Source organism: the organism of the source record quoted next, unplaced genomic scaffold, assembly GCF_019419815.1.
Source record: "Pyrus x bretschneideri cultivar Hongxiangsu unplaced genomic scaffold, Pyrus_bretschneideri_v1 Contig63, whole genome shotgun sequence".
Taxonomy (NCBI): domain Eukaryota; kingdom Viridiplantae; phylum Streptophyta; class Magnoliopsida; order Rosales; family Rosaceae; genus Pyrus; species Pyrus x bretschneideri.
The window spans coordinates 64,224-84,833 of record NW_025999802.1 but is presented as its reverse complement, the minus strand read 5'-3'; the positions used below and the strand labels follow the sequence as shown (position 1 = coordinate 84,833).

At 35.3% G+C, this 20,610-nt stretch overlaps 3 protein-coding genes across 6 annotated transcripts; 2 read left to right on the top strand and 1 right to left on the bottom strand.

Annotated features, from left to right (window-relative positions):
- The first annotated feature begins 3,714 nt into the window (after nt 1–3,714).
- Nucleotides 3,715–6,707, top strand: LOC125472023 (G patch domain and ankyrin repeat-containing protein 1 homolog). Of its 2 annotated transcripts, none has more exons than XM_048573060.1 (6): nt 3,715–3,870; nt 4,231–4,356; nt 4,771–4,851; nt 4,959–5,012; nt 6,001–6,120; nt 6,454–6,707. In XM_048573060.1, the coding sequence occupies exons 1-6, from the start codon at nt 3,793–3,795 to the stop codon at nt 6,580–6,582; spliced, it is 588 nt and encodes a 195-aa protein (XP_048429017.1). In that variant the 5' UTR covers nt 3,715–3,792; the 3' UTR covers nt 6,583–6,707. The 2 variants fall into 2 exon arrangements, with proteins under 2 accessions (XP_048429017.1, XP_048429016.1); XM_048573059.1 differs by having other exon boundaries at nt 4,744–4,851.
- Nucleotides 6,708–7,040: 333 nt separating this feature from the next.
- Nucleotides 7,041–12,965, bottom strand: LOC125472022. 2 transcript variants are annotated; one of them, XM_048573056.1, is made up of 10 exons: nt 12,530–12,964; nt 11,669–11,903; nt 11,462–11,545; nt 11,135–11,304; nt 10,346–10,485; nt 9,681–9,858; nt 8,993–9,587; nt 8,306–8,418; nt 7,621–7,864; nt 7,041–7,457 (listed from the first exon to the last, which is right to left on the bottom strand). In XM_048573056.1, exons 1-10 carry the CDS (start codon nt 12,757–12,759, stop codon nt 7,200–7,202), a joined length of 2,247 nt encoding a protein of 748 aa, XP_048429013.1. In that variant the 5' UTR covers nt 12,760–12,964; the 3' UTR covers nt 7,041–7,199. The 2 variants fall into 2 exon arrangements, with proteins under 2 accessions (XP_048429013.1, XP_048429014.1); XM_048573057.1 differs by lacking the exons at nt 7,041–7,457; nt 7,621–7,864 and adding an exon at nt 8,012–8,206 and having other exon boundaries at nt 12,530–12,965.
- A 319-nt stretch (nt 12,966–13,284) lies between these two features.
- LOC125471898 (mitochondrial intermembrane space import and assembly protein 40 homolog) lies at nt 13,285–15,561 on the top strand. Of its 2 annotated transcripts, none has more exons than XM_048572842.1 (4): nt 13,285–13,448; nt 14,330–14,362; nt 14,523–14,648; nt 15,254–15,561. In XM_048572842.1, exons 1-4 carry the CDS (start codon nt 13,341–13,343, stop codon nt 15,422–15,424), a joined length of 438 nt encoding a protein of 145 aa, XP_048428799.1. In that variant the 5' UTR covers nt 13,285–13,340; the 3' UTR covers nt 15,425–15,561. The 2 variants fall into 2 exon arrangements, with proteins under 2 accessions (XP_048428799.1, XP_048428798.1); XM_048572841.1 differs by having other exon boundaries at nt 13,285–13,452; nt 14,331–14,362.
- Nucleotides 15,562–20,610: the final 5,049 nt, after the last annotated feature.

The window sequence follows — 20,610 nt, the reverse complement described above, 5'->3', positions numbered from 1 at the left end:
CAACAAATACATAAAAACAATTAGTTGCAAAATATTATTATGTACATGACAACTAAAATATCAACAAAGAAACTCACAATTTATGAGGCGTCCCTTCCACTAGGCATGTCAACCGTGGCTCTCTCCAAGCTTCCCTTCCACAAAGTGCACGCTTTGTTAATAATCTTCCACCGATCATAAACACCACCAACTTCCCTTCAACTAGCGTTGGAGTTTTCATGGAACTTATCAACGATTTTACCCCACAAAACCTTTTTATTTTGATTCGTGCCGATGACACTATTTTCGCTAATAAAAATCCATGTCAAACATAAAACAATATATTCGTCAAAGGTCCAATTATGATCTCGAACATGCTCTTTTGCAATCTTAAAAAAATGAGAAGAAATGGTAGAAAGAAAAGTTGGAAGAATTGTAGGAGAAAAATGAGTTTTGTGTGGATGTTTGAACAAATATATAGGTATTTATAGAGTTTTTGGTTGAATTTTAAGTTAAATAATTTTTTTAAATTATTTTAGCAGTTGGATTTAAATTTGGACTATTAGATTTTTTTTTTTTTTTTACCATTAGATTTGATTATATTCGATCTAAGCTGTTAGATTTAATAAATATATAAATATAAACTAAAAATAATAATAATTTGAACATGGACCGTTGGATTAACCAACGGCCCATTTAATGAAGACCCTTGGATGATAAAAAGTAGCCGTTGGGCTACTTATTACTCTGATAACCGGGGGAACACCCCAACGCGGGGATGTCACCCCAACGCGAGTTGCATTTGGGAAGTGGGATTCACAGCCTTGGTTTCAGTTTCAGTTGGTGGGGCCTATTTTGCTTTGTGGTCTAAAATTGGCCCTGAATTTGACCCCCGTTTGGGTTTTAAGTTTATTTTAGATCATGGGTTGAAGTGGATTTGGAAGGGGGAGGGAAAGGGAAATTTTAGATTTTAGCCCACCATTAGAGATGGTCTAAGCAAAAACCCATGTAATACATATATATGGGTTTTTCTATTATCACAAACACACTCATAAAAGATTTTGATATTAATTAACTTATATACCTGTAAGAGCATTTTTAATCTATATGTCAAAATTTTATGTAGTCTGTTTTGGAAAAAAAAAAAAAAAAAAAAAGAAGTTGATTGTCAGATTTCAAAGGATGAGAGACTGTAGAGGAACATTAAAAAGAAATTTCTTCACTTATATAATAATATATAGTGTATCGTTTCGTGTTCTTAAAAAACCTTTCAGGTATGAGATGCTAAAATTTTACATGTTTTGTTATTCTTTATTTTGCTGCTAAATTTAAAGGCAACACCAATTTGTTTTATTTTAGTATTGGGCTCACATATTTCTTTTCTTTATTTTCTTCACTTATTAATTATTTTATTATTAACAAATTTGACATCTCAGTTGGAACAATGGACTTTACAAAATATTATTTGGCACATCAACTATAAAAATGTCAAATTTCATTTTAATTTGACATCCCATTTGAAATGTTCTAAAGTTTTTTAAAATGTATATTTTTTTATGAATGCGCTCCAACTCATAAGCACGAGGCCGTTTACCAATGTTAATGTTTTCAATACCAACGTATTGTAAATAATTTGGAAAAAAAAAATGACTGATATTCACGTACTTTATAGCGATGAAAAAAAATTAAGATGATGATGAGTTATTTAAGGCTAAATAATCAAAATAGTCTATGAGATTTGCATAACACATTACTTTGATTCGTGAGATTGAAAATTAATAGAAATGGTCCCTAAGATTGTCCACCATCCATCATTTTGGTTATTATGTTAAAAACTCCGTTAAGTGTCATGGAGCTCTTCGTCGGAAGTTTGAGCAATTTTCAAAACTTCGTAACTCAATCGTTTCTTAACCAAATTTGATCCATAATATATCAAAATGAAGATAGAAAAGTGTAGAATAAGATTATAACTATTTAAAAGCCCAATTGTTGCCGGAGATGGCCGGAAAATAGCTTCAAAGTTGACTGGTCAACGGGAAAACTGGAAAACTCGCTGGAAACTGGGTAAACTTTAAACATTCATAACTTCTCCAATACTCAACGAAATCAAGTGATTCAAAAACAAAAATCATACTTCTCGATGAGATGAAGAGAATGGTACCTTTATTAACGGATAATTCACTGCGTTTTGGCTGGAAAACTGCTCAAAATTGGCTAACTATTTTTCGAGTTAGCCACTTTCGTGCCGTTTTCCGGCCAAACTACAATGAATTAGCCATTGATAAAGGTACCATTCTCTTCTTCTCGTTGAGACTTATGACTTTTGTTTTTGAATCACTCAATTTGGTTGAGTATTGAAGAAGTTAAGAACGTTTAAAGTTTACCCAGTTTCCGGCGAGTTTTCCAGTTTTTCACAGGACTAGTCAAATTTGAGGCTATTTTCCGGCCATCACCAGCAACCATTGGTCTTCCAAATAGGTATAATCTTGTTATACACTTTTCTATCTTCATTTTGATATATTATGGGTCGAATTTGGTTAAGAAATGATTGAGTTACAAAGCTTTGAAAATTGCCCAAACTTCCAACCAAGAGCTCTGGGACACTTAACGGAATGACCAAAATGATGGATGGTGGACAATCTTAGAGACCATTTCTGTTGATTTTCAATCTCAGGGACCAAAATGATGTGTTATGCAAATCTCAGTGACCATTTTAGCTATTTAGCCGTCATTTAAAAGTTATCTTCAAAACATATTGATAAACAATTGAATGACTAACTACTTTAAAATTAGGGTTTTATTCCATGATTAGACTAATTTTTTTGTTAGCAATTACCCAATTCATGTTAACTATGCAGAAACTTCAATCCATGATAAACAAGTGAATGACTAATTACCCATTCAAATCGAAATATGGAGGGAATTCAATCTATGATAACACGATAGATGTGTTCACTCTTTGTTATTAAAATTGGGCTGGTCAAGCTTTTCAAACGAAGAGTTTGATGTGGGGTTTAACTATTAAAGTAGTAGTATAAAATGTATTTAGAGAGTGTGGAGTGTGATAATAGTATTAGAATGCAAATATTTATATTTTTAGACCTACAATCTTACATTTAGCGTTTTAAGATTTAAGTTTTTGCATTGGAAGGGAAATGATTGAAGTCAAAACTCATATTTGAGTTTTGGAAATTTAAATATGTGGACTGAAGATTCATGAACTCAACCTGGACTCAAATCACCCTAGAACTAAAACCGGTGAAAAGAATGAACACTATGTAAACTGTACTGGCCGAAAAGACATAAAACATGAAGATAGAAGGATTTATAGAACAAAAAATATGGATGCCATTTCCAACCAAAGTGTAAGAAGCTAGTAACTGATGATGATTGAATATTGACGATTGTTATTAAAGTGCATAATCACACAATAAAAAGTGTGTGGCGAGTCATTCAATTGCTGATGAATTATCGTCAGAGAAAAGTTCGTTGTTAGAAAAATAACATTTTAATTTTTTGAAATAATAATGAGTAAGAAAATAACATATTAGAAGTTATATTAGAAATTAATGGTAGTGGGAAAATAACATTCCAATTTTTAAATTTTCATAGCAGGTGAAATTTAACGCGAAAAGAGAACAAAACATTCAAATTATAATGTGATGAGAAAATAACTGGGTTGGTCCACCAGCACTCCAATAATTTAGGGCTGAGCAAATTTAACCCGACTTTATTTTTTTTCTTCCTTCTTTTTGGTTAAAGAGAAAAGAAAGAAAGGAAAAACTGGGCGAAAGCCATTAATCATCTGTATTCATGGGAGAGGAGGAGGCGGTAACGGTGGGGTCATCTTCTTCAGCTCCAGCTATAGACTCCTCCAATATTGGGTTTCAGGTAGGTATCCACTGACTTGTAGCCGCTGGAGCGTTTGTACGAAATTAAGATTCGAATTAATTTTTATATTAAAGTGATTATATGTTATTAGAATTGGGAGGCAGCTTTTGAAGAAGCAGGTGCAGCTCAAATCCGTCGTTATGTACAATCAACCATTGATTTTTCTTAATACCTCCAGGCTCCAGGCTCCAGCCAAGAAAAGTTATATGTTAAATCTAATTTAAAACCACGCGGAACATTGTTTCCAAAAAAAAAAAAAAAAAAAAAAACTCCACACGGGACATATAGCTATATATATTTACATGTTTGTGTGTTTATATTTTGTTCGTAGCTGAGTGAGTATGTTTATCATGTCAACAGGGTAGGCTAGAGCCTATTCAAGCTTACTTGAAGGACAACAAACGCGGCATAGGAGCAGATACTTCAACAAATAAATTCTTGCCGGTTTCTGAAATTTCGGATTCTAGTCGACGAAAGTATGAAAAGGTTAGCTTCATTTGCTGTTGCTGCTTTCTGGTTTGTTTTTAAACTTCAGCTCTTCTCCTTTTTAGGACTTGTGAGCTTGTGTTTAGGCTCCTAAACAAATTATGCACAAGAAAATCATAAAAGCGGGTAAGAGCTAAAGAAACTTAGAAGATTAGTTTTTGAATCCATTGTAAGAGAAGCGTGCCTAAGCAAACTAAACGAGACTGCATGTTACAACAGAATGTGCATCAATGATATAAGTGATAATTTCTTTGTAAATCTAAGTGAAAGAATGAGAAAATCGGAATTTTGAGGAAAATGATAAGACGCAAACATAACCCAGTTTGTATAAAACCATTGGAGAGATGCCAGAGTAGTGTATTATTATTTGTTATCTCTTAACCTCAGAACAATAGCTTCATGCATTTGGTACAGAAGGAAGAAGATATGGGAAATGGCATGGTCTCTTCAAGTTGTTCATCAACAGCCATCAATTCCTCCAATATAGGCTTTCAGGTATTCCCCCATTATCTTTCTATTTATAGTTCTTTTCTTTGTTTTCAATGTTATTCTTCCTTTTGCTTTGGTCATGCATTCACTGTCTTGTGGCTGATCTTGTGCAGCTTTTGAAGAAACATGGTTGGAAAGAAGGAACTGGTCTTGGGATTTCTGAGCAGGTTAATATATTAGCATCTTTCTGATTCTTCACTCCTACTTTACTTCAACAAGTTACCTATTTATTAGTATATTACTATCCTTCATCTTCACTTGTTTGTGTAAGCTTTGGTTTCTGTTGACTTACTTTTTTCTGGATTCCTGAACATGACTGTTGTAGTGTTCTGGGTAGTTATAGAAATTGACACGTAACCTCTTTATTTGTCCGAACTGCTTTCTCAATTCTATGTTATGCATGTGATTTTCAACTAATTTTGTTTTGAAATCATGCATGAGCTTATTACTGTGATCGGTCAACAATCATTGTGACAGTCAATTGTGTGTGCTTGTATAATTGCACTTCAGTTGCAGAAAAGGACACATTCTAGTACCCAAGGTATGAACCTCAAGAAGCATACTTTAGAAAAGGACACATTTTAGATATGCATAGAAAACTGTTTGTAATACGGATCCAAGAGTATCAGATTGTTTTCTGTTAAGCATACATCTTCCTTGCATGTGGAATACATAGTTCCATAAGAAGGGTGATATTGTAATGTCCAAAGCCACAGCTTTGGTCCACTTCTGTTACAACTATGAGTCTATGACCTAACAACACCATTAGGATCACCACTGGAGCTGCTACCACTATTGTTCCGGTGATACCTCCACTACCATTGCTACATGCAGTATGTAGCAATGGTAATAGAACAAGTTTTCAACCAGAAAAAAACAGAAAAAAAAGAAAAAGAAAAAAGAAAAAGGTAATAGAACAGGTTCATTTTGTTAACCACTATGCATCAATGGGCTGAAATAGTTGTCAGGCACTAATACTATTTCAGCCAGTAATAGAACAAGTTTTCAATCCAAGCCTGGTAGGCTTATTCGGTGCATGTGAAAGTCATTGATGCATGGAATGGGGTTTAGCGAGTTTATCGTAAGTATGTGCTAACTGCTACGTGCTACTAGTTTTTAGATGGGATATCTAACTAGTTTATTTCTATGAAACAGGGAAGGTTAGAGCCTGTACAGACTTACTTAAAGAATAATAAACGGGGCCTGGGAGCAGAAAAGTTAAAGAAGGCGCTAAAGCCCCCTGATTCTACTGCCTTGATTAAAAAAAATGACCAGGTGAGTTCATTTGCATGTGTATCAATATTTCAGAAACCCAATCTTTTTTGTTTGATTTCCTGTTTTCCATGATGAAAATAGTTAGAAAAATATGAAGTTACACAGGACTTAGACGATGGAGCTTATTTTTTAAAATATTGTTGTTCATCAACTCGTCTTCTTCTAAACACGTAACTCCGAGGCAATCAATAAGAAACTCTTTTTAGAATTATTGAAAGAGAAAGGTGGTGGATCAATGATTTAGACAATATATCATAGAAGGAAGAGCGAAGTTAAGCTGACCATTATAACTGGCTACACTCTTGCGCTACTAATTATGCTGTTGGTGTTTAGGAGGGGCAATCAAGAAAAGGCAAGGGACTCTCCAAGAAGATGAAGAAGATGCAGGAGTTAGAGAAAAATTTGCAGGAGAGAGAATTTGAGCGTGCCTTTTTCAGGGAGTTTTGGCCAGACAACGTTTAATGGAAAAAATGCATAATCTCTAATCATTATGTCTTAAACACACCCCTTGCTTTTCATATTTTAGGTTTTGTACGGGGTTTTGTTTGTAAGCCAGTGAAAACATCAATGCTAATTTCAGTTTGCCATTTTAAGTTTGCCTAAAATTTAAAAAACGGGCGAAACTTAAAATGTAGTGGCCAAATTTGAAACCTGGGCTCGTTGGTAGAGTTATTGTCTAGCGGATATCTATTCCATGCAAGCAAAAGTCGATGAAGGTGGAGCTAATGTGGGTATAGGTACTAGTACTACCCTCATGACCCTGAACCAGCATGGTTATTTTCGTAGTTTTTGGTTCTTGTTACAATTTTACATAGTTGAATGTGGGTTAATGAGATAGGAATAGAATGTCATATTTGATTTTTTTCAATGTAACAGAAAAAATAGTGTGCGCACCCCTTTTCTCCCTCTAATGTACTTATTATCACAACATAATTTGCAGAACCCTATCCATCTATGAAAAGTTTAACTGGATATTGTGTACAAAAATAAACAAGGGTACGAATTGAACTGGAAATAGAACCACATTTGGCCATTTACAACCTACTACTGATAGCGTTGTTTGTACCGTTGGCAAAGTTTTATGATTTCTTTTTCTTGCGATCGTCAAGTGATTTCTTCTTCTTGCGATCGTCGGGTTTAATGAGTTGAACCGGAGCTGCTGGTATTCTGATCCACCATTCCCTAATTCGCCTCACCCACCTGTCGCTGCTTTCCTTTCTATATGGCATTTCCCTTGTAAAAGCCTCCAGAAATACTAGCAGAGTTATATATTTCAATGGCACAAATGCAAACACTGCTGCCATGAAAACCAGCAGTAAAACGATCCTGTCCGTTGCCTGCAGATATACCAGTTATGATATGTAATGCATCAACGGGAGAGAGAACCAGTTCCTAATAGAAATTTGAATTCTAATGTTACACGAACATGTTGGAAATACAAACAAGCCAACCCGCCCTATGAGAGCTTAAGAATAAATTAGCATGGCTTCAAAAGTATACCTGTGGAAGAACTGCAAACATGAGAGCTCTTATCTTCAAGAGAATAATATTCCCAGATCGAAGTAATGCTTCAACTTGAGTGATGGCTTCTTGCAATGTCAGCAGCTGCTCTACTGCATTTCGGTTATGGGGAGGTGTTATTCTGAATGGTTCTAAAGGTTTCCCTTTGTTAAAGTGCCTGCACTGGAGCATAACAACTGCAACGTATACAAAAATTGATGGCAATATATATCTGATCCAACCCCTGTACAACAAAATTAACATTACATTACTTCTGGCCATCCAAGCTAAAGCTAAAGAAGAAATGGGAATTGAGGGATAGTTAGGTCAACACAAGCAACAATTAATAGGGGAAATCCCAACCCCTCTCTATTTACCAATTGAGGGACCATGCAATAAACTCCTCTTTATAAAGTAGAATTGTTCTTAAGGAACTAATAGGGGAACCCAACTCCTATCTAGTTCCAGCACTAACTTGACAGAGTCGGTTAAACCCAGACTGTAATGTTCATGTGGGGCTCAAACTCAAAACAAAGAGGCCCCATGCTCTGGCAGCCCAGGTTTAACAGCCGGCTCTCCATTTGTACTGCGAAAAGAGAGGTAATTTTTCCCCGTAAGGGGCAATAAATAAATAAATCATACTCTTGGAACCAGGCCCAGAAATCTCCAGTCACAGACAAGTTACCTTAATATAAAGTAGCTGCTCAACATCAGAAACGCTGTTGTTTTATAAGGGTAGTCCCATGATGCCAAAACTTGAACACAGCTAGCTAATTCAATCACTGGAAACAAAAGTTCCTACAAGTACAAAATAATCTTTACATAAGCAGTACAAACATTATACCTCCAGAGTAAAAGTCGTGAAGGGATGCACTTCCAAAGGTATAAAAGGTACAGGGTGGAACTAAAAAAACTTAATGGCTGCGTACAATCTGTTTTAAGTACTTCTGTCTCTATTACTAATATGGGGTTCCATTAAAGCAGAAACAAAACACCCAAGTGTAACAAAAAGATTCAACAAAATTTAATCACAGTAACTTGTTCTCACATCAATACATGTTTCTGGAATTACTGCACTGGTTCAACGAATTTTTCTATATTTGGTTGAGCAGGAGTGACAATGCACTTGTCGCCTATTGAAGATCATATTCAGCAGCTAGGGAAGGGAGAAACTGCCTTCTTTTTCCTCAGCAATGAAGAACAAAACAAATGCAATCTATGTCACTAACTAAACGCACTACAAATAGATTCATTCTTCAAAGGAGTTTTCAGATGTTTCTATCCACTTTTGTTTACTATTACTAATTTGTAAGAATGGTTAAAGTTATATTGGCATGGAAACCCCAATTTAACAAGTGAAATGAATATTAACCTTCATTATTGCAACATTTGTATCAATTCCATCCACCTTCACTTGTTCCACAGTTGCCTGTGCAGCTTCAGCCCTCCCTGTGTCCAGTACTGACTGTTTCACTGCCATTTCCAAGGGATTAATCTCACCAACACAAACATCTCCAACTATTATTGCTTCTCCATCAAGATGTACATCTTTTTGTAACATAAATCCAAGTTGAGTAAGTGCTATAAGTGAAACTGGAGAAAGTTTTGGCTGCCATTTTGCATGTGGACTCCCAGAAAGATCATGTTGGGCAGCACCGGAATTCAAAAGCAGCAAGCGACTTGACAAAGTTTTCAAAATCAAGTCCCCACCTGGAAGACTTTCAGCAAGGTTAAAAGCAAGCAAGGTTTTATAATGGGATGAAAAGAAATGGAAGGCTTCTCTAACTGCACGATATCGGATGATGCCTAGAATAGCTCTTGCCAGTACTTCTGATTTCTTAGTCTCTTTAAGATTATTTTTCCGAATGAACCTGTGTGCACGCAAGATCTCGAGACAAATATCCAACCAATAGTCCCGGCGAGAATTGCCTTTGAACTCAGGAAACTCCAAATAAACTGGCTCTGCTCTGCAAATAAAGAATAAAAGAATCAAATAAAAAAATTGAGTCAGCTCACGATCATACAAGTTCCATATAGGCTAGACGAGATATATCACATACACAGATGTTGACTTGTACATAATGGCTTTGTCGAAAAGCCGAGCACCCAATGGTCCAGTCAATTCAGGTTTTATGACCTGCTTCATATCCGTTGCCAGATCGTACCTAACAGCTTTTTCATACAAACCAACTCCCAATGATTCAAAGTACAGTGCAGAATTGGTAAGTGTCAACCGTCCTAGATAAACAAAGATTGGATGAGCAACACTTTCCAGTTTTATATAATACAAAATTTTAGTACATAAAACGGAGCCTGCTATAATTGAGACCATGACCCGAATTAGTCAAACCTGTTTAGCAAAGTTTTCAGGAAAAGAACATAAAGCAACTGTTTAAAATATTATAAGTTCAAAATTGGGGAAGGTGTCCTCATTAGTACGATGCAGAGCTGGTTATTATAGGATTTCCAAAAATGTAGAAAGATAAAGATGAAAAAAAATTAAACTGTCACTTGGCCATGAGGGGTTGAAGCAAAATCACTCGAGAAAATCCTCCCTCCAATAATATTTATAGGGAGGCCATGAGGGGTTCTTGTTTTATAATATAAGAAGTAGACCATTCCCAAGGTTTACTCATGTCTCCAAATTGTATTAGCTCTAAAGTTTATGGTTTTAAAAACTAATTTACTTAACGCAAGATCCACCTTCCTGAATACAATCACTTACCAGGCCACAGAGACATGCCAATATGTTGCAGCACTGGTTGAGTGGGAACTGTACCATCAACATCAAGGACAATTTCTCCCTCTGTAAGCTGAAGGTTTTCAATGGACGAGGCCAATGCATTTTTGGAAGCCTTAATAACCCTGCAAAAGAGCCATTAATTAATAGACAAAATTTGACATCAATAAGGTTAAACAACGAGAAAAAATAACAAGGCAAACACTTTTTTAGTTATATTTGATAGAAAGTAGAAAATCCACATGCCATAGCCACTGGAACTGATGAGTGCACATGTGCATGTGCATGTGTGTGCCTTCTACTAACCTTAAAATCTAACCAAAGCTAGAATTACCATAGACGAGAAATAGGATATTTTCTCTTCTATCATGGGGGAATTCTTGTCCACTTTACTGTGCAGTTGCCAAATTCGAAACAAATTTTCGTCTTTTAATTAAAAAGAAATCATAGAGGAGAAATGGATAATGCATTTCTTACTAACGAGGTATACACCAATTTCATCTCATCACACAAGGTGAACTACATGCATGGCCAGACCCCGATTATTGCACACTATGATATGCATCAGTTTGTGCAAACATACTTTATAAACCGTTTACTTGTATAGCATTTTTCTTCATAAAAGTATGTTTGGAACTATGGCTTAACACATATGGGCTATGCATGCTCCAAATTTAACTTAACATTCAATGATAGGACAAGCACCTAGGATTAAATTCTCATGTACTTTGAGTAACAGTTCCACAATGATAACTAAAAGGACCAAAAAAATACTTGTCGAGGCTTCGTATGTATTTGTCATATACAAGGAAATGAAGTCGATGGCCTGAAGAACTTGTGAGGGCATCATAAAGATTGTGGACTGTTATTATATCTGCAACAGCAGCACAAACAGGAGCTATTCGTGCAAAGGCCTCTGGCCCAACAGTTTTTTTGTCATCAACCTGAAGGAGAAACACAAGTTAGTTTTTGAAAGTAGTAACTACACTGAATGAATAAGATGAAAGTTGAAACTAGCCCATTCTATGCACAAAACTCGGTTAGATGGGAATAATGTGCTCATTGCAGACAAAGAAACGAGGAAACTGACGAAAAAAGAACCTGCACGGCCATATTCGTAGAACTAGAATAAAAAATTGACCAGCCATCTTCGTCTTCTACTTCCTGGTTACTGCAAGTAGTTTCCTGCAGTTGAAGATCATTCACAGAAACGAAGATAAAATTTAAGAGCTACACTTGAGTTTCTGACTAATTATAGGGGGGAAAAGAAACCCTTAGTGATCTAAAATAACAATGAGGCTGCCTCACTTTGTCTTGGGATTTCGTCTCAACACTAGGCGACTCCCACGCAAGCATCATATCAAATGTCAAGTGGCGGAACTCCTTGTCATTCAAATAATCTGGACGACTGCTCAGTATATGGAGTGCTTGGTATGAGCAAAATTCCAAAAAATTCCTGGCATAAGTCAAAAGTTCCTTAACACTCTCGGGTAGCTGTGTGTCAAAATGATGCTGTAGTTCTTCAGTAGGGACTTGAAGAATCCTGCAGTAGCAGGTGAGATGCATTTAGCATCAAGATTACTAGGATACAGATGGTATAGATGTATTTTAATGAATCATGGTTAGACTATAAACCAATAATACATAGCAGTAGATGCTTACTATCACAATGAAATCTATGGATTTCATGGATGTAATGTTTTTGCGTTTGATGATGATGATAAAAATGATGAGGAGAGTAATAATAGAGGCAGAAATAGTAAAAAGAAGATATATTTTATCTTTCTTTTTGCGTCATCCAGGTAATAGTTATGGACTAAAAATCAAAGGACCGGAGGGATTCATTCAGATATATGATTTGTAATATCCGAACACCAGCACCAGCATGCTAAAATCAAATCAAAGAATAACATGTATAAAAAAAAATGTGATATAAAATGATGGGTGCAGTCGCATTACAGGGTGGAATTGGCAAAACAAATGAAGCCCAAATCAAATGCAGTGCTGGTTTTTGTACAATGGACATGCTTGTAAAGGGAATGGAAGGGAAGAAGCTTCTCGAGCGACCCAAGTAAAAAGAAAAAATAAATAAATAAATAACAGAGCAGCATATTCATATCAATAAAGAAAAAAAAAAGGAGGGAGACTGGGAGAGGGAGGAAGACAGACTTGGAACAGCGAGAGACGACGGAATTAGCGAAAGGAGAGAGCTGAGGAATGGATTTTGGAGAATTGAGAGCAGCAGAGGAAGGGGAGTCTTGGTCGTCGTCTCCATTGTCATTCGCATTGGGAGATTTGTTGCGGCTGAAAAGGGATTTCAGGGATTTTTGATGGTTTCTCGTCAGGAAACCGTCCAGCATTCCCAACTTCACGTTCTCCATATATTCTACCGTAACCATAACCCTAACCCTAACCCTACCTAGACTAACACATCACACATTCCCTCCCCTAGGCCTGGGCTATACTATAAATTGCCAAATGCCAATGCCGCGTCGTCTGCTCTCCCAACCATTTGATTTCCTCATTCTCTTTCCTTTTTCCAGTAATTTCACAAATGAACAGCCATACCTTTTCCTTTTCCTTTTCCTTTTCTTGAATTGTAATCAACACTGCCAAGATTGAGAAATTAGATTGCGGGAGATTCCACGAACACCGCACCGGCAAGGCGCCTTGCTGCTCGCCTTATTTAAAATTTGGGCTGAAGCTGATGATGGGCCCAGGACCAGGCTCAATGCTCTATAAACAAAATAAGGACGAGTACATATACTATTGGGTCTTGGGTTTGGGAAGTAATGGGTTTGGCCGTATATCAGCTCCTCCAACATATTCTAATTTGTTGACTATTGACTATTTGACCGACTGGGGGGATTTGACTGAGTTTTCCAATCTATTAAGGGTAATGATATGTAACAACCTGGGGAGCGTAGGGAGTCAGAGACTGACTCGGGAGGAAGGGGCGGGCGGAGACAGATTAGATTAGATGGGTCAAGTTCAAAGCGAGGCAGCAACAGCGGATCGCTACTCTGGTTCTGGTGTCTCCTCCTCATCCTCATCCTCTCCTTCCGCTTCCACAGACTCTCCTATTGCCGTGGGTACCTTTCTTTCTTTCGCTACAGTCTCTCCTTTCCGCTGCCCTATCTATATAATTTGTGTATTAATTTAGGGTATGATTCATTATACTTACACAGCACCACCGTTTCTCGTTTCTTATTGGGTATTTGTGATTTATTTACGGCGTTGCTTGGGTGTTTGTGAATTTCTTGCCTGAACTTGTTGGAATTGATTTATTATTGGAATAATCTGAATATGTATTTGCTGCAGAATTATTAAGTCCTATCCTTGAGTATATACCTATAAATTAAATTATATACACACTAGACTAGTAAATTTGGCTACAATAATACGTTGATTGTAAATTGTTTACTTTGCCAATTGCCACCACTAAAACCACATTCTTCTTCTTCTTATTATTATCAGCCCTTTGCATGATTAATTAGTGATCAAAACAAAAAGATGTGGATCTGTCTTTCATCGAAGATAAATTCATTTTTGCATGTTTAATTAGCGAGTAACCGATCCCCGTACCCGATTTTGGGGGTTTTTTTTCGGTTTCGGTTATTAAATTTTTTGGGGACTTTTGGTTTTTTTGGGTAGTCGATTCGGGAGTTTTCAGGTCGGTTTCGGGATCTCAGGACAAAGATCCCAGCCCTAGCAACTGATTTCAGACGACGCTCCACAAGTGTTTCTAGACTCTAGACAAATTTTTCTTTAATTTGCTCCACAACACTCTCCTGTATACTAATAATACAGACCGCCATGTTGTTGGTTGGGACGGGTGTCTTGAGCTACATCATACATTAATAGTAATACTGGGGCCTTAGTTTCGGGAACTTTGTTTCTTTTCATCATCTACTACTTACCAAAGTATATAATACTTGACATTCCTTCCTGCCATGTTGTGCATTTACAGAAGCTGCAGCATATGGCAATGACGGAAATGAGGTTGGTTTCAAAGACCCCAAACTTGTTTCTCTTAAAAGGGATATGCTGGGTGGGGTGTATCTTTTATTGCACATTTTTTTCAAAAGGGCATACGTTTAGTATTTGCTTTTCGCTTACGAATGATTGGCCATCCAACGAGTCCAACTAGTGCACTTTGCAGTCTCTTGATGCCAAGGCTCACAAGGCACTGGAATGCCCCTGCATAGCTGACTTACGAAGTGGGCCCTGCGGACTTCAGTTTTCAGAGGCCTTTCTCTGTTATCTTAAGAGCACAGTGGAAGAAAAGGTAATCTCAACTCTGACCCCTGTGCCTTAAAATTGGGTTGGGTACTAGTGATAGGATATGCATCTGGCTGTGGACCTGGATTTTTAGTAACCCATAAATGGAAAATACGTCCATCTAGTCACCAAAGAGACTGGAGAGACCTGGTGAAAATTTTGAGCAAAACGCATTTTCAATTTTCGTTCTCTCATTTGTTCCCTTCTTCCAAATGAAAAATTCTTGAAAATTGATCTTTACCAATTCTGATTATGATTGTAAAATGGATGCTACTTACTTGGTCAGTTACCATGTTGATCTGTTTCTACGTACTGGTAAGTGGTAACGGTAACCTAGCCTAGCGGATGTAGCGTAGTGCTACGCTTATCATTTATTTGTACCATTATTTATATCATCTCTCTAATAAAGGTAGGGCCCACCAACACATGTGTCTCATCTCTATTAGAAAAAATGCTATAAATAGATTGTAAGAATAAAGTTTTTGTTATGTAACACTATAAGTTGGAAATTCATAAAGCTCACTATCATTAGGTGGCTGGTCTGTTTCTGGTCAGCGTAAATATGCTTGTAGTTAACATGAGGTTTTATTGTTTGTCCTTTTATACTTACAGGGATCAGACTGTGTGCATCCATTTGTAGTTCTGCAGAATTGTATTAAAGCTAATCCTGATGCCTTTTCTCAAGACAATTTAGAAGAAGATAAAATTAAGAAAGATGACGACTACAAAATCTACCCCCCGACATGGTCCAGAGAATCTCAAAGTCCAAAGTCCAAGCTTTAGGGAAACCTCTTTCACCGCTCTTTTTTTTTCACTTTTCTTATAACAAACAGTGACCATTGACTTTGTTTAAAGTTGGCCCTTCATTGAAGATGCCCAAACAATTTGAGTTTGTTTTATTGGAAAGATGGTTAAACATTGTTCCACTTCCACACATATAATTCGGCTAAAGAAATTTGGATAAAATAGAATGAGAAAAAAAAAACAGAGGGATTTGAATTGGGGGTTTTGAGTATAAATTGGTTAATTCTATTTAAAAATATTAGTAATTGAAGTCAATACAATTTATGCATAATTTATCCAATCAAATCGGTTAAGTTGTAAAGGTCAAAAAATATTTTTAACCAACTCTTTAACAACTAACAATTTAACATGTTAATGTTATCTTTTGTTAAAAAAGAAATATATATATATATATATATATATTTTTTTTTTTTTTGTGGGTTCAACATTCTAAGTTTTCAAGTCGAGGTCAATGAGGAGATTTTAGTGCCTTTGAAAATATATTTTTTTGTTTTTGTTTTCGTGTACAAAATGACGTGATATTTGATCAAGCGAAAGGTCCAAATGTAACGTTAGTGCAAAGATTGCTTAGTCTCTTTTCAACACACTACATGTGTGTAAATATATAAATTTTAAAAAAGAAAAAAAATTATTTGAAAATAGAGAATTAGAAGAGAAATATGAGAGAGAAAGGGGGAGAGAAAATATGCAAATTTGGTTACAACATGGGGTTTATTTATTCTTAAAATTAGAGATACTATGGTGACATGCAGGTGAGGTTTGAAGAAAAAAAGAGGAAATTAAAATCCGCTACAAATTTTCTATATCATGTTATATCCCACATGGTCTAGGGAGTGGATCATTTAAGCCTTATATGTATATTTACATCTCTACCTAGCACGAGGCATTTTAGGAGCTTACTGGCTTCGGGTTCCATCGGAACTTCGAAGTTAAGCGAGTTCGCGCAAGAGCATTCCCATGATGGGTGACCTATTAGGAAGTTCTTGTGTGAGTTCTCAGAAATAGAACCGTGAGGGCGTGGTCGGGGTCCAAAGCAGACAATATAGTGCTACAATGGAGTCTAGTTCGGAATATGGTAGGGGTCCGGGCCGGGATTTGACATATCATCTAGATTAAACATTTGTGTTTTTTTAAGAATTGTTTAAAGCGCTTTGCCTACAAATTTTATTGATGTTTTTTTTTCAAATAGTTGTGATCAAACATAACAAGTTATGTGTAATTTTTTCAATTTTTTTTGTGAAACTATTTTTCTTTGATTTTTTTTTAACATATAGTTGTTGATGAACTGTTATTACGTACAATACATTATGCATATAGGCTATAATCAAAATGGTTCATGAGATTTGCATAACTTCTCAATTTGGTCCTTAAGATTTGAAATCAATATAAGTAATCCCTGAGATTGTCTATTATCAATCATTTTGGTCTTTCTGTGAATAGTTATGTTAAATAAAGATTAAAATGATAAAACTATTCTCAATTTTGATAAACAATAGGTCAAAATGATTGGACAAAAAATGAGGATATTTTTGTCATCTTATCCTTATTTGATGGATATTTTTTACAGAATGACTAAAATGATTGATGGTGGACAAACTGAATGACCAATTCTATCGATTTCAAATCTAAATGACCAAAACAAGGAGTTATGCAAATCTTATTGACCATTTTGAATAAAAAGCCTATTATCGGTGGGTACATTTAAATTTGTAAAAATTGTTGATTGGTACATTTATTTGCAATTTTGATACGTTTGACAACATATTATTGATATTGGTATATTATTTTTCATTTAGGTACCTTCGAGTTCATACACATTGTTTATTGGTACCTTTATGTTGTTTTCAGTCCTATTTTCTCTTAATATACTAAAAGAAAAACTTATTAGTTACGTTTAATTTCGTGAGATTTAAAAATATTTTAAACTGTTGAGAAAAAATAATATTTTAAATCATAGATAATCATTGCTATATTATAGGGATTATTGTGAAAATAAATTGAATCTAACCATATTTTTTTATACAATTATCTCTAAAGGGAGGGAGGGTAATCAAATGGCTAGATTATAGGAAATTTGTCATGATGTGTGTTTTTTTTTAGCATGAGATTTTAGGGAGGTACATGAAATAATTAATTCTAATACATATAATTCTAATACATATAATTATAAAATAATTTTTTTAATCAAATATCTAAAAGGCGTAGATGTTTAGCCCAAAAAATTCAAAAGTAAGGCGCCGATATCAAAAGATTAAAAAAAAAAAAATTTGGTTTGTGCGAAATTATACTACTATCTGATAGGAGTACATTTAGACGACATAGTTAGCTTGTTTTCGTACATTTATGTTGTTAGTTCATAGTTATTTTAGTAGTTTAAGCTATTTTTGTGTGTTTTTAGGTTCATATGGCTAAGGAAGCAAAAAGGTGCATTTTGGAGCATTTTGGAGCAAAATTGGACTTGGAATGGATAGCATATGTTTGGAGCAAAAGGAATGGACGAAATTGAAGACCTAAAGATGTTAGGATTCCTAATCAAAGAAGGGTTCCTAATCAAAGAAGGATTCCTAGTTAAAGAAGGTTTCCTACTCAAAGTAGGAAAGTTAAGCCAAGGTTTCCTATTTTGGTTTAACATTTCCTAATCCTAAATATCCCTAAGTTCCAGCAACTTTTAAGGTGGCTTATGCATTTTAGGACACAAACCAAAGACTCCTTGCACTATCCTAGTCCTTGCCGCATATATCCTTACCCTTTTCTTCCAAAATCTGTCATATATCTTCTTTCCCCTTTTCTCAAAGTTGTGCCGCACCTTTTCCTTCCCTTTTTCAATTGGGATTCTGATTTAGACCCTTTTCTTGGAGGATTTGGAGTCTTAAAACCTTCCCAAATTAATTAATTAAGGCCTTAACCTTTTTCCCTCTATATATACATAATCTGCCGCACATATTGGGGACTCTAGACATCCATACACATCCATTCGAATTATTCCTCATTCTCTCCATTCATTCAACCATCATCCACCCCCTACCACCATCCAACCTATCCATCCATCACCATAATTCATACCTAAACACCCTTGTCCCGCAACAAAGAAGGAGAAAGAAGAGAGCAGAAGCCTTGGACGTTTTGGCCATTTAAGCTTGGATTGTTGGAGCGTTTCTAGGTGTATTCAATCTTTGTTTTCAATGTTTAATTTACTCTTTGTTTTGTTGTAAACATGAGGAGCTAAACTTGTTTTAGTTAGGGGAGACTTTGAAACCATTATTATATTTGCAATATGAATTGATTAATTCTAGTTGTGACTTCATAAATTGTGAATGCAATTTACTTAACCATTTGATGGATAACTTATTCTTGTTTGTTGATTAAGGGTGCACACTTAATTTGCATGCTTGAATTTGGTGCTAGAATATAAGGGAGTTTCACATAATCGTCACAAACTTATATTCACAAGTAGTTAAGGTTGTTTTCACAATCATATTAAGTAAATTCCTAGCATGAGTATCATGATGTCATAGTTACAAGTGCTTTGTCAATACTTATGATTTTCATAGAACGTAATGATCTTTGATTGTATCTCTATTATGATGTCATGTAGGGAACTTTTGAAGAATGTTTTGGGTTGTCGTATGATGTCATCCAATCCAATAACTAAAGGAGAATCTGATGGTTAATTAGTGATGTCACGGTTAATCTGGGGTGTTGAGGTTCATGGTTTATCGAAAAAGCAACTGGAAATCAATTTGTATTCGAATGTAGCATGTGTGGAAAAGAATCCTCTAGCTAGCTAATCACCCATCCATATCCCCAAATTCGTCCAAACTTTATTTGAGTCTTTACATTACTTGTTTTTACTTTAAATTCGTCAAAAACCCAATCCCCATTACTTTGTTGTGTCAATCTGTCCTATTGTGTGTTTTTAAGTATTTTGAGTCAAAACCAATTCTATTTTCGTCCAAATTAAGTCCTAGAGTCTAAATTGAGTCTTTTGGATTGTTTTGTATTGTTTTGAGTCTTTTAAATTTGTTTTGAGTCATATAAGTCTAGTTAAGAGTCTTTGAGTTTGTTTAAGTGTTTTTAAGCATATTTTTGTATCTTTGAGTCAGTTTTCATTAGATTCGCAATCCCTCCTAATCCCCGCCCTAGAACGATCTCTACTTATATCTATACTACAATTGTCAAAAAAGAAGGTTTAATTTGAGTGCTATTATTTATCACATCACTATCCACAATTTTTATTTTGTGATAGAAGACCAAATTGTCTTCTCATTCTCTTTTTGTTGATAAAAAGAGTTTTGTTAATAAGTAATTTAGATTAGCTTAGTAAGTGGTATTGACTTGAATTGATTTTATTGACCATAATTGAAGAGTTTTGTGCATTTAATCGAGAGTTTGAGAGGTTTTAGTTGTGTGTATTAAAAATGTACATATATTCAATTAAGAGATATTTTATAGAAGTCCACAAAAATTCGAATGTACTCAAATAGAATTTTAAAGAAATTTATACAAAATCCACATATATTCAATCTAAAGAATTTTAGAAAAGAATAATTTAGTATATTTGAAGAGAACTGATACAATATTCTAAGAGCATCTCCAATTGACTGTCTAAATGAACTTCTAACAAAATTTAGAGAGGATTAAAAAAAAAAAAAAACAACAACAACAACACCAATCATGTTCCCTGTCCACCTCCAATGATAAAATCAAGAACTAGAATGATTCCTATAGAATTCAAATTTTCATTACATTGTAGGAGTTTGATTCTTACCGAATTAAAGTCGAGCTCAAATTTTTGGCATAATACGGAAGACCTATAAATATTTTACATTTAGTTGGGATTCAAAGTTTCCATGGTGGTTGTCTTTCACTTGATATAGACGCAAAGGTTTTCCTATATGAATTTAATAAATTTCTTGGGTATATGTTTGGGTTACGGGTGGGCACGAGTTGGGTTTGGTCGGTTTTGGGCCAAAATAGAAACCAAACTGACCTAGTCGGTTGGGTCAAAATTGCAAACCGAAATCGACCAAGTTGGGTCTAAAACCGATCAAGTTGGTTAATCGACAGTGGTGGGTTGGTTTAGGTCAGTTCAGGTTTGTGTGAAGATAAAAATACATAACAAAATTCTCTCCAAAAGCTATAAAACGTAGCACCAATATGAGTGA